Source organism: Mustela nigripes, chromosome 1, assembly GCF_022355385.1.
Source record: "Mustela nigripes isolate SB6536 chromosome 1, MUSNIG.SB6536, whole genome shotgun sequence".
Taxonomy (NCBI): Eukaryota; Metazoa; Chordata; class Mammalia; order Carnivora; family Mustelidae; genus Mustela; species Mustela nigripes.
In genome coordinates this window covers 232286154-232299365 of record NC_081557.1, presented here as the reverse complement: position 1 = coordinate 232299365, position 13212 = coordinate 232286154, and the positions used below count along the sequence as shown (strand labels likewise).

Below are 13212 nucleotides of genomic sequence, written 5' to 3'. Positions count from 1 at the left end.
TTATCCCCAGGGGTACAGGTCTGTGAATCACCAGGTTTATACACTTCACAGCACTCACCAAAGCACATACCCTCCCCAATGTCCATAATCCCACCCCCTTCTCCCAAACCTCCTCCCCCCAGCAACCCTCAGTTTGTTTTGTGAGATAAAGAGTCAGTTATGGTTTGTAATTTCAGTTGTGGCCTTCTCTTTTTATTTAAAGACGTCCTCTTAACATTTCTTGTAAGTCTGGTTTGATGAACACCTTTAGTTTTTCCTTATCTGAGATACTTCTTATTGCTCCTTTAATTCGGAGTGATAATATTGCTGGGTGTAGAGTATTCTTGGTTGTAATTTTTTTTTCCTTTCAGCACTTTGAATATGTCGTGTTACTCTGTTTGGTAAAATTTCTGTTATAAAATCAGCTGATAGTCTTAAGGGGGTTCCCTTGTAGGTAAGGGGTTGTTTTCTCTTTATGCTTTTAAGATTCTCGATTTAACTCCTGACACTAGTTATAATACGTCTTGGTGTGAGTCTGTTTGGGTTCATGTTAGATTGGACTCTTCTGTTTCTGAACTTGGAAGTCTGTTTCCTTTATCAGGTTAGGGAAGTATTCAGACATTATTTCTTCAAAAAAAGGTTTTCTGGGGCGCCTGGGTGGCTCAGTGGGTTAAGCCGCTGCCTTCGGCTCAGGTCATGATCTCAGGGTCCTGGGATCGAGTCCCGCATCGGGCTCTCTGCTCAGCAGGGAGCCTGCTTCCTCCTCTCTCTCTCTCTCTGCCTGCCTCTCTGTCTACTTGTGATCTCTCTCTGTCAAATAAATAAATAAAATCTTTAAAAAAAAAAAAAAAAAAAAAAGGTTTTCTGTCCCCCCCCCCCCTTTTTTTTTTTTTTTTTCTTTTTTTTATTCTCCTCTGGGACTCTTATAATGCAAATATTTGAATACTTGATGTTGTCCTATTGGTCTCTTCAACTATGCTCACTTTTTAAATTACCTTTTCTTTTTGCTGTTCTGTTTGGGTGATTTTCGTTCCCAAGTCTTCCATTCCTCTGCACTCACCCATTCTTCTGCATCCTTTAATCTGCTGTTGATTCCTAACTTCCTTTCAGTTATTATATTCTTCAGCCCTGATTCTTTTTTTATATTTTCTATCTCTTCATTGAAGTTCCAACTGTGTTCATTTTTCCTTAGATTTTAGTAAACATCATTATGATCCTTACTTCGAGTCCATCTGGTCTAGCTTGTCATTCAAAACCATCGTTTCTTTGTTTATTTTCTGTTTAGATTATTGATTAAGTGGGGTATTAAAGTCCCCTATTATTGTGTCACTATCAATTAGTTCCTCTATGTTTGTTATTAATCATTTATATATTTGGGCGCTCCCATGTTGTGGGCATAAATATTTACAATTGTTGGATCTCCTTGTTGGATTATCCTCTTTATTATGATACCGTGCCCTGCTTTATCTCTTCTTACCGTCTTTTCTGTTAAAGTCTAGTTTGTCAGATAAAAGTATTGCCACTCCAGCTTCCTTTTGACATCCATTTGTGTGATAAATGTTTCTACATCCCTTCACTTTTTTTTTTTTAAGGTTTGTTTTTATTTATTTGACAGAGCGCAAGCAGAGGGAGCAGCAGACAGAGGGAGAGGGAGAAGCAGGCTCCCCACGGAGCAAGGAGCCTGATGTGGGACTTGATCCCAGGACTCTGGGATCATGACCCAAACTGAAAGCAGACGCTTACCTGAGTGAGCCACCCAGACACCCCATCCCCTCACTTTCAACCTTAGGTGTTCTTAAGTCTAAAATGAGTCTCTTGTGGACAGCATAATGATGGGTCTTGTTTTTCTATCCATTCTGACACCCTATGTCTTTGGATTAGAGCATTTAGTCCATTTACATTTAAAGTAATTATTGATGGATATTTATTTATTATCATTTTATTATGTGTTTTGTTGTTTTTGGAGATTTTCTCAGATTCTTTGTTTTTGTCACTTTTGGGTCTTTCCACTCAAAGAATCCCCTTTAGTATTTCTTGCAAAGCTGGTTTAGTGGTATGACCATTACTTGGAATTTTTATCTGGCAGCTTGCTTGTCTCTGTTTTGTTGTTTTTCTGAGATTTTGTTTTGTTCTTTCATTAGGAATATATTCCTCTGTCTCATTATTTTGTTTAACTCTATTTCTTTCTATCAGTTTCATTTCTCAATCTTGAGATTAGTTTTGCATATTAGATCACTCCTGAGGAGTGGAGATTAGAGAGCCACATGGAGAAGTGGGAAAGGAGGTTTATTAGGAGGAGCAGTGTGAAGACCTGAAATCAAACAGTGCTGGAATGGAGAGGAAACAGAGTAAATATATTCAGGAACAAGAATCAGCGGAATTCGGATGGCAGTGATAGGGATGGGCGGGGACAGGAACCAATTTAAAATCAGTTAATCCTGGGGCACCTGAGTGGCTCAGGGTTATGAGATTGAGCCCTGTGTGGGACATGCTGGTTGTGGAGCCTGCTTAACATTCTCTCTTCCAAACCCCCAACTTAGGTGTGTGCATGCACACCCTCTGTCTCTTAAAAAAAAAAAAAAAGAGAGAGAGAGAGAGATAAATAAATGAACCCTAAATTTCTGGTGGGATAAGCGGATAATTTTAGTACCTATTTGGTATGAGAAAGAGAAAGTTTTGAGATAGTTGTGGCACAGTAAGATGAGGGTGTCCAAAAATTAATATTAATTAGTATAATGGTATTTACTACTTAGTTATTAATGTTACATTCATTGAGTGTTGAGGGAGGTACTATTATTACCTTCATTTTGCCACTGATGAAACTGTGGCCCAAAGAAGGTTGGTAACTTGTCCCAGGTCACAAAGGAATTAAGTGCAGAGTGAAAATTTGAATTTGGGAGGTAATTTTCCAGTCTCTTAACTGCTTTATGCTCTTGCTTTTCAGTCACATGGAGACCTGATCTGTGAGATACATATATAACCTGGATATAGGGATTTGTGGTTATCACTCCCAGGAGAGGGACAAAGCCACTGACCTGAATGAATGACCTGTCTCTGCAGAGTCCTTGGAGTTCATGCGAGTGCTCTGAGGTTCAAAAAGAGGAAGTGAGCTTGTGTGGAAATCGAATGACCAGAAAGACAGGAGGAAAAACCAGAACAAATTGTATTTTTTTTTCCTTAAGAATGTATTTTTTTTCTTAAGAAATGAAATCATTGACAGTTCTAAAAATGTTGAAAAATGTAGCCGCAAAATCTAGTTACCTATGATGCTGGCCACAGTAGTTTCAGTTCACATATTCAGAAACAAAATAAAAGGGGTCAGGAAATGTAAGGGGGGTGAGACCATGAATTCAGAGAACTTCCTGTCTTCCTGGAGAGATGTGACTACACAGGCAAAAGGGACCTCGAATGGGAGCTAATGGTGGACGGAGGGTTTTTCTCCTCATGGATGAGACAAGATCACATTTATATGTATTAAGGATCATCTGTCTAGAAGTAAGAATAAAAAAAAAACCTTAAAAAAAACAAAAACAAAAACAACACCCAAATTATAATTTGAAATGCTTTTAAACTTTTACAGAACATTATACATCCATGGGCATAGCAAGTTGGATTTCACAGTCTGGCATACCGCAATTGAGAAAGCAGCAGGTACAGATGGCAATGCTCTACAGGATCAGCAGCTCAGCAAAAATGACGTCCCCATTATTGTGAACAGCTGTATAGCATTTGTTACACAGTATGGTGAGTAACACAGAGTTTTTATTCAACCCACAGAACTCATAGTATCATTCTTAGAGTTTTTAAGTGGTATCTCCATTGGACTGCACTAGGGCTCTTGATATTTGTAAGTACATCCATGAAAAATAAAAACATAGTCACTATTCAGCCAAATGCCATTCTTTCTCCCAATAAAATTCAAATTACATAACATACTTTTACTATTTTCTTTTTCTCATGTGCATAAAAATATGGTATTTTAATACCATAAAAATACCATTCCATAAAAATATGGTATTTTAAATACCATTTTGAAACAATCTGTAAGATGTATATTAGAAATAGACTGAAGACTATATTTTTTCAGAGATTTTAAGCTTTCAGTAAAGTGAAGGGGAAGACAAAGTGTTGCCTCATAATTATGTTTTTTGGAAGTGGTAAACTGTGGGACAATATTGTGAAAAAATGGATTCTTTTGGTGCCATATATTCAAGTGTGTGGGTACATTTATTTCATTCAGCATGCTCTTGTTCACGTGTTTACATTAAGAATTATGGTTATTATAATAGTTTTGACTTAATTTTAACAGGCATTTTCATGAATAGCTTCCAAGTAAAAGGTAACTGGTTGACCGTGTATGGTCTAGGTTCATTTTAATTTAATACTCTATGATAGTATTTTAGATGTACCTGAAAAGTAAAGTATGATTTGATTTTTTATGTTTATTTTCAAATTACTTTGAATTCCTCAAATTCTTTGTTTCATATTTTCTTAATACTCTAAAAGGTAGAAGTTTAACTGTATTTTTATTTTCTATTTTATTTATTTTTTAAGATTTTATTTATTTATTTGACAGAGATCACAAGCAGGCAGAGAGGCAGACAGAGAGAGAGAGGAAGGGAAGCAGGCTCCTCGCTGAGCAGAGAGCCCGATGTGGGACTTGATCCCAGGACCCTGAGATCATGACCTCAGCCCGAAGACAGAGGCTTTAACCCACTGAGCCACCCAGGCGCCCCTAACTATATTTTTAATGTAAAAATGTTTTCTACCTGTTAATCTATAGATAAGTGTCATTGATTTAGATTACAAACGTGGAAAAGTAAAATGATTGATCTTATATTTTGGAAGGCAATTAACTTTTATTTTTGTTCTCTCAATATTAGAAGTGTCCTTGGGTGTTTTTAATTTGAAAAGAAGGTATAATGAGTGAGAGAGCTGCTGTAAAATATTGTGGTATTAGTTTGTTACTTATTTATTGTCCACTGAATGCCAGCCATTGATCTTGGTGCTGGAAATACAGCAGTGAGAGTAAAAAGTTAAAGACAAAGCCATGAATCATGGGTTTCAGTATGAGAACTGACAATAAACTAATAAGAGCAAAATGTCAAAAATAACAGGCTATGAAGAAACCAATTTTTAGAAATTATAATGTGTGTATATTAACCTATTTTCTTCTGGGGAGAATTCCATTTTAAGTATTTTGCTTATTTCACATGTAATTCAAGTACAACTATTATTGATACTCAGATTCACTGTGTTTGAATTATATATATTTGAATTATATATCTAGCATAAATATGTATGTAATCACATTATTTGGCTATTACTCTATGAAGCTCCTTCCTATGATAGTATGTCTGTATTCTCCTTATCAGTGGTAATCATCTGTTCATTTGAAAATGGGAGAGGAAGAAGGTTATTGTCTTTATTTATTAGTCATTACTTATTAGTGCACTTGAATTTCGTAGGTATAAATGAATTACACACATATTGTGTTTTAGCAAGAGCATAACCTCATTGGGAATTTTCACATCATGTTAGTTTCATAATGGCAGAGGGTCTTTCTTAAGCTGAGAAATGATTAAAATAACTCCACTAGCTCCAGTGAATCCAATTTATTGTTTCTCTAGGGAAATCAGAAGTTTGTGGTGTTTCTTTGAATTTAAAATCATTAAGCATTAGATTGTTTCCAACCAAATTTCATACATTAAAACTATTTTGTAATACTGGCATAAGGTACATTAACTTGCATATTAAAGTAATAAAGCCAACGAAAGACTTTTTATGTTTTGTTTTGTTTTTAATGAGCAGAACATGGGGAAATCACAATGTTACCAGCATGTATAGAAGATACTATATGCACTTAACAAAATGCCCTGTGATTAATAGAATGCAGGTGGTTGATTCAGAGCTTTTACCAAACTGCAATTATTTTGAACTTCCTGACCTATATATTAAAATCTGAAGGCCAGTCGTGCCTGGATGGGTCAGTCTGTTAAATGCTCCTGCGGTCACCTCAGGTCATGATCCCAGTATTCTGGAATCAAGCCCTGCATCAGGAGCCGCCTTCTTTTCCCTGCTTGTGCTCTCTGGCTCTCAAATTAATAAAATATTTTAAATAAATAAATAAAATCTGAAGACCAATTTTTTATGCTCACAGTGTCAAGGTTTGATCTTGACCAACTTTACAGTCAAATTTATAGAGTTTAATTTTTTTTAATGAGTTATAGTAGTTTTTTCAGGGAAATTTATGTAAACAAAGTTGTTTAAATTCACATGCAGTTAACTTATTTGAGTACTCACTATTAGAAATTTACTCAACTAGAAGCACAAGATCTCAAAAACTTAGTCAAATTTTTTTTTTGTTTTTGTAGAAGTTGCGTATTCTTGCATTAAATAATCATTTATTGAATGCTTACTAAGTTCTAGTCACAGTGTAGTTAACTGTATGCAGAGAATAAGACATGCCCCTTGCCTTCTAGGTATTTACAGACCTTTGAATCAAAGGCAAACAACTAGGCAGTTAGCATCTCAAGTGTACAAAATTCTGTGGTAGAGAGAGTCAGCGGTTGGTACGAGGTGAATTTCACCTGGAGTAGGGGTAGTGATTGCTTTATGGGTGAGATGTGGTGCCTGCCGTGATTAAGAGAAAGTAGGAGCTATTCAGAAGATGGGAATAGGACTTATAGGAGGAGGAACAGTGTATGCCCATGTATAGAGTCATAAGGGAAGTTGTCTTTTGAGGAAACTTTGTGTAATTAAATGTCGCCAGAGCTTAATGTTGGAAGAACGGGAGAAAGGAGACAGGAGGGTTAAGCTTATTTGTGTAGAGCCTTAAATATTGTAGTATGCACTCAAACTTGCCATCTAGGCAGTGGGAAGGTGGTACACAGATTTTTTTTTTTTTTTTTTTTTGTACATAGATTTTTAAGTATGTTGGTTACACCAGCAGACCTGTATCTCAGATCAAGCTGTTATCACTGTGGAGGTGGACTGGAGGGTTGCCTAAAAATAGGGGTGGGTGTTGTGAAAATGTAGTGAGGAATTGAGTGCAAAAAATAACAAACAGTACAGGAGATGAAGGAAAGGGGACAATTTTGAGAACAAGGTTATGATGAAAAATGTATGTGACATTTGTTTTGTTTCGCTTTAATATTGTAAGTGAGAAAGAAAAGTTCTGACTTACAAAGGACTAGGGAGAAGGCACTTCCATGTATTGAGATACAGGAACAAGATAAAGAACATACTGGGATTGGTAGGTGACTGAGCAAATGGGACAGGAGACTTAATTCCTCAGATTTTTTTGATTTGTCCATGACAGTTTTGTGCCTGTGTGTATGTGTGTGTTTGACATCTTAGAAATGAAAACCCAGGTGAAAATGTATATGTAGTAGTTGAAGTGATAAAGTTGGGTTCACCCTGAGAATTTTGTGGGGGAGTCAGGAAGACAGGCGACTTGATGAATTTCTGGAATCTTTAGTAAATGCTTGATGGTAATATATCTAGAAGACTGGAAGAGTCATCATAGAGGAAAGGGGGGGAAGATATGTGATCATAATGTCACAAAAACCATGAAATTAAAAGAATTTTAGCATGGATTCATTTGAATGTCAAATACTGCAGGAGATTCTCATTGGATAAAAACAAGAAAACATATAGAAAATAGGATGTCAATGGTATTCTTTTTTTTTTAATATTTTATTTATTTATTTGACACAGAGAGAGAGAGAGAGATCACAAGTAGGCAGAGAGGCAGGCAGAGAGAGAGAGGAGGAAGCAAGCCCCCTGCTGAGCAGAGAGCCCGATGCGGGCCTCTATCCCAGGACCCTGAGACCATGACCTGAGCTGAAGGCAGAGGCTTAACCCACTGAGCCACCCAGGCGCCCTCTCATTCGTATTCTTGATGAAGGTGGTTCCAGTTGCGTGGGGATTGGGCACAGAAGCAAGATTGTGGCTCAAAGATGAACAGAAGTGAGGGTGAAATGATAGGAAGAATAAATACAGGAAATTCAGCATGGTTTTGGAAGGAGGAGAAACCAGAGATCTGAGAGGGGGGCAAAGTTACCATTTAATTAAAATAATTAATTTATTTATTTTTGCATTATCATCATTACCATCACTCTTCTTTACTCCTCTTCTTCTTACTAACCTCACCTCTCCCCTTTAGTTTACATGGGGCACTTAATGAACCAATAACTTTGTAAAGGAGATGACCCTCAGGGCGCCTGGGTGGCTCCATTTGGTTAAGCATCTGATTCTTGATTTCAGCTCAGGTCATGATCTCAGGGTCCTGAGATCAAGTCCCACACTGAGCTCTGTGCTAAGTCTGGAGCCTGTTGGAGATTCTCGCTCCTCCTCTCTCTCTGCCTCTCCCCTGCCTCAAAAAAACAAAAAACAAAACTAAACAAAACAAAGGATATGACCCATGACCCAACTCTTCATCTAGAAGAAGAAAAAAATGTGAAATAGGCAGAAATTAATATACAAATATGAGTGCAGAGGGTTAAGAAAAAATTATACCAGAGAGTCTGTTAACTGGTGAAGCTGGAGACAAGCTTGAATTCCGGGAGACAAAGTGAAGCTAGCGCACCTTTGGTTTAAAAAAAAAAAAAAAATATTGCAGATGCTATGAAAAACTGAGGGAAGGGCTAACTAGGGGCATGCTAACAGCTGAGGATGAAGCTGAAATAGTTCATCAGGTTTACATTTTAAATACCTAAATAAGTGGGCAGGAGAGGCTCTTTCCCTCATGTGTGTTTCTATCAACTCTTGGATAATGATTTTGTCTTGCTCAATATCCCAACACAAATTTGTTCTGTTTCTAAGGTTTAAGAGTGGATTTTGATTCTCAACTTTTTTCATATAATTTTTTTTTTAAACAAAGGTTTAGGATGCAAATATATCTATCAAAAGAATGGTGATCCTTTGCACATAAGTGAACTTCTGGAGAGTTTCAAAAAAGATGCAAGAAGCTTTAAATTGAGAGCGGGAAAACATCAGCTTGAAGATGTGACTGGCGTGTTGAAGAATTTTCTCTCTGACATAGACGACGCACTTCTTACTAAGGAGCTCTATCCGTATTGGATCTCTGCTTTAGGTAATACATATAAAACAGAACATAATAAATGCTTGTCTTCTAACTTGATAATTATATCTTTTAAATCTTTGATCTGAGAATTGAAAGGAACAATGTACATAATGGCTTAGAACAGAAATTGTGCAAATATCAATTATTTGTAACTACCTCAAAAGAAATTTCTAGTAATAATTGCTAAGTAGTATATTAAAGTAATTCATAGTTTTCAGATTTCTTAGTGTTTGTGTTAACTTTGAAGTTTTATGGTCAGGTCCATGTATGCTATTAATTTCTCATTAAGATTAAAATTAAAGGTGTAATATAAGTTGGATTTTATCCCATTCCCTCATTGGCTCTTTGCCTGTATCATTTACTCTACCTCTGTAGGGGTTCATAACAGTATTTTTTTTTTAACTCTTTCCTTCTTTATTTTTCATTAATTAATTTAAAAAAAGAGACAATTTTGCTACACTGTAAGAGAACCTATTTAAGAAATGACCCTAGAAAAGTAGTTTATTTAATCACTTACTGGGTTAAATTGATTCAGTAAAACCTACATCTATATCCATTAATTCAAAATAACTCCTTTTACAGAAACATTACAAAAATGAAGACTTTTAAATGTAAGCATTACCTTTAATCCCATTTTTCTAATAGAACTATTTTCATTTTTATGTATTTTATAGTGTTTGTCCTACACCTATAATTTATGTAATCCTTATTATAGTAATAAACCACTAGCTTTTCTCCTATATCTACAGTATTTTCCATGATTTTCAATCTTTAATTTTTCAATTAAAAAAATTTGTCATTGAATTTTTATGATAATTTACTAATATATTTCTCACTTATACATTTATTCTGTTTAGGATTTTTGCAAAAGTGGCCTTTGAATTTGACTATATGACACTTTTCTATCAAGAAATAGGCTTTTTCAGTGAACCTATTTGTTTAAAGTATAAACGTGATACTTAAGGGGTTAATGTGGAAATGATGTCATAAAACATCGACAGTTTGGAAAATTATCCCAAGAATGATCTGTATTAGTGTCAGCAAGAAGGGAGTAAGATTGTTATTAAAGCTTTTCACAGTTGCCCAATTCAGAAGCCTTTTGTTTGCCTCCTGATGCTGCTCAAACCAATAGGTTCAACTAATCAAAAAGAGAGTTGACTGCATAATTATATGGGATATAAAATACAGAATAAGATAATATATCTCTTTAAGTCCAGTTATCTTGCCACCCTCATTTTTGTTTCAGAAACATTTCTTTGTGATTTATAACTATGAAATTATTTATAGCATCTCAATAAAGGCTTATAATTTATCTTTGTTGCAAAATCAGTTATCAAAAATTTGAGGCTTTTGTTCAATTATCAGGTTCTATGACAAAGATGTCTTTAATGTTGTCAATCTATCAGGAGGAGGTAGTTGGTAGATAGTAGCATATGTCAAAGAGGAATGTGTTTATCTTTTACTTGAATGTGAATTCTTTGAGAATTTTCTTGGAGAAGGTTTCGGATACGAGGTCAGATAGCCTTAAAGTTATTTGCTTTTAGATTCAGCATAGCCCTGACTTGTCAGAAGTGCCTTGTGTTGGATCTGACAAGAATAAACTGGAACTTTTTGGGTGACCTCATAGGAGAGCTCTCTAGGGTCCTGTGTGCTGAGGCAAAGAATGCCTTACAGTGTCATACCACCTATTTATATGATATATGATCTGTTCTTCTAAGAACACCATTAAATTGTCTGATGTCTGTGGCTAGCTGAACATTTCTTTGTATTTTCTCTATGACCTGAAATCTATCTTAAGTTTTACTTTCAAATTGCTTAAGCTTTACTTTGAAAATATCATCTGTTTTATTCTTATTAGACTTGTGAATATGTGCTTTAATAGCATGACTTCTTATAAGTGTAATAGAATTAATTACATTTTATTAAGTAAATACCATTACAGTTAGAAACTGGATGAGAAGAGTGTCAGTGTTTGGATTGTACTAGACTTCACTTCCAGTGTAGTCCTTTGAATATAATTTGGGTGTTTTCCACTCTTGTTTTTAGAGGGTCATCTACTAGCACATTTAAGTCAACATGATCATGTTTACTTTCATAGACCTTCCATGCAGACTGTATCAGTACAAAAGAACTATCAGTTACAGTTTTGAATAAGAGTGTACTTCAAAAATGTGCCACAGAGTTTCTTACTTCCCCTGGGATCCTAGTGCCCTTTAAAAGTGACTGTGTACTTTTAAAGAATCATTAATGTGCTGCTGGCTTTCTGTGAAAAGAATAGGTAGGGCTAAGCAGAAAATGAAAAAATCTTGTTTCCAAAGGTAGTTGGAAATTGCAAGGGAATATCTAAGTGCAATCTCCTTAAGGTACAAAGTCAGTACAAGTTATTTCTTTGAAGAATGGCCTTTCATTTCCCCTGTGAGCTAGCAGGTCAGATCAGACCACCACTACACATCTTTAGAGTCTAGAACTTCGGGGGTTCCTGGGCCTAGTTTCTCCAAATATTTGACTTAGGAGGTTAGGAGAGGGAAGCACAATTCCTTTTCACCCCCCTCTCCATAACAGAGGGTCCATCCTCCTGTAAGTCTGTGTCATAGCTGTCAGGGCTGCACATGGTTTCTTCCATTGCCCTCTTCCCTTTTCCAAGGAGTTGGAGGTACCAGCGTTGGTAAGAGGCCCTCTACATGAATCTGCAGGGTAATGCAGTTCATAGCTTTGGGGTGGTTCATAGTTTTGGTATGATTTTTGTGATTTCACACACACACACAGAAAATCACAAATGTCATTTTCAAATAACAGATAGTGAAATCTTTCCATAGCCAAAGAAAGTACTTTTGGTTTATATTTCAATTTTTACTCCAATATGAGTCCTTAATTGAATATATTCCTATTAGTTGAAGTTCAGTAGTTCATCAAGTGGGGGATAAAATGCAAACCTGGGTTTTGAAAGTGCTTCATTTTTAATTAGAAAGTATTAGAACTATAGCTTATTACCACATAATGTTGATGTAAGTGCTTTGCCAGAATTAGAGAAGTTTGAATGTTTATTCTATTGACACTCGATTAGATCACTTAGTGAAATAATAATGAATACTATTTTAAAATAGTGTTAAAAGGCAGATGTGTAGTATAGACTATTAATTTAGGCTTAAGATTGTTTTGTGTTTTGTTTTGTTTTGAACATCTAGATACTCAAGATGACAAGGAAAGAATTAAAAAGTATGGAGCATTTATACGTTCTCTTCCAGGGGTCAACCGAGCAACGTTGGCAGCTGTAATCGAACACCTTTACAGGTGAGTGGTTTCGTGAGCTTTCTTAGACATTTCAAACATGGCATTCAGTAAGGCATTGTATCTTAAATTTAAAGCAGCATAGCAAACTTTGTGTATGGGGCTGTGAATTTCCCATCATATCTTAAAAATGGTTTCAATCTATTAAAAAACAACTAGAACTGATAAATGTATTCAGTAAGGTCGTAGGATACAAAATGAATATATAGAAATCTGTTGCATTTTTAGAGGCTAATAATGAAGTAGCAGAGAAATTAAGACAATAATTCCATTTATAATTGCACCAAAAATAATAAAATACTTTAGGAATTAGCTTAGCCAATGAAGTGAAAGGAAAGATTTGTACTCCAAAAACTGTAAAACACTGATGAAAGGAACTGAAGACGACAGAAGTAAATGGAAAGATATACTCTGTTCAAAGAGTGGAAGAATTAAATTGTAAAATGTCCATACTACCTAAACCAATCTGTAGATTTAATGCAATTCCTTTCAAAATCCCAACAGAATTTTTTATAGAATTAAAATCAAGTAATCGTAAAATTTGCATGGAACCACAGAAGTTTCCAAATAGTCAAAGCAATCTTGAGAAATAGCAGCAAAGGGAAGTACCACAATCCTAGATTTTAAGATATCCTACAGAGCTCTAGTGACTGAAACAGTGTGCTACTGGCACACAGACAGACACATAAAGCAATGGAACAGAATAGAGAGTCCAGAAATAAACTCATGCTTACATGGTCAATCTATGACAAAGGAGGCAAGGATATACAATGGGGAAAAGACAGTCTCTTTAACAAGTGGTGCTAGGAGAACCAGACAACTTACATGTAAAAGAAACTGGACCACTTTCTAACACC

General features: G+C 35.6%; 1 protein-coding gene across 3 annotated transcripts in view; it reads left to right on the top strand.

Annotated features, from left to right (window-relative positions):
* Nucleotides 1-13212, top strand: part of ARAP2 (ArfGAP with RhoGAP domain, ankyrin repeat and PH domain 2) — a 188265-nt gene that overhangs the window by 108990 nt on the left and 66063 nt on the right. For all 3 annotated transcript variants that reach the window (XM_059382216.1, XM_059382226.1, XM_059382208.1), the window contains 3 exons: nucleotides 3560-3723; nucleotides 8864-9076; nucleotides 12253-12358. In XM_059382216.1, coding sequence (XP_059238199.1) covers nucleotides 3560-3723; nucleotides 8864-9076; nucleotides 12253-12358 — 483 coding nt within the window. The remainder of the gene's footprint in view (nucleotides 1-3559; nucleotides 3724-8863; nucleotides 9077-12252; nucleotides 12359-13212) is intronic.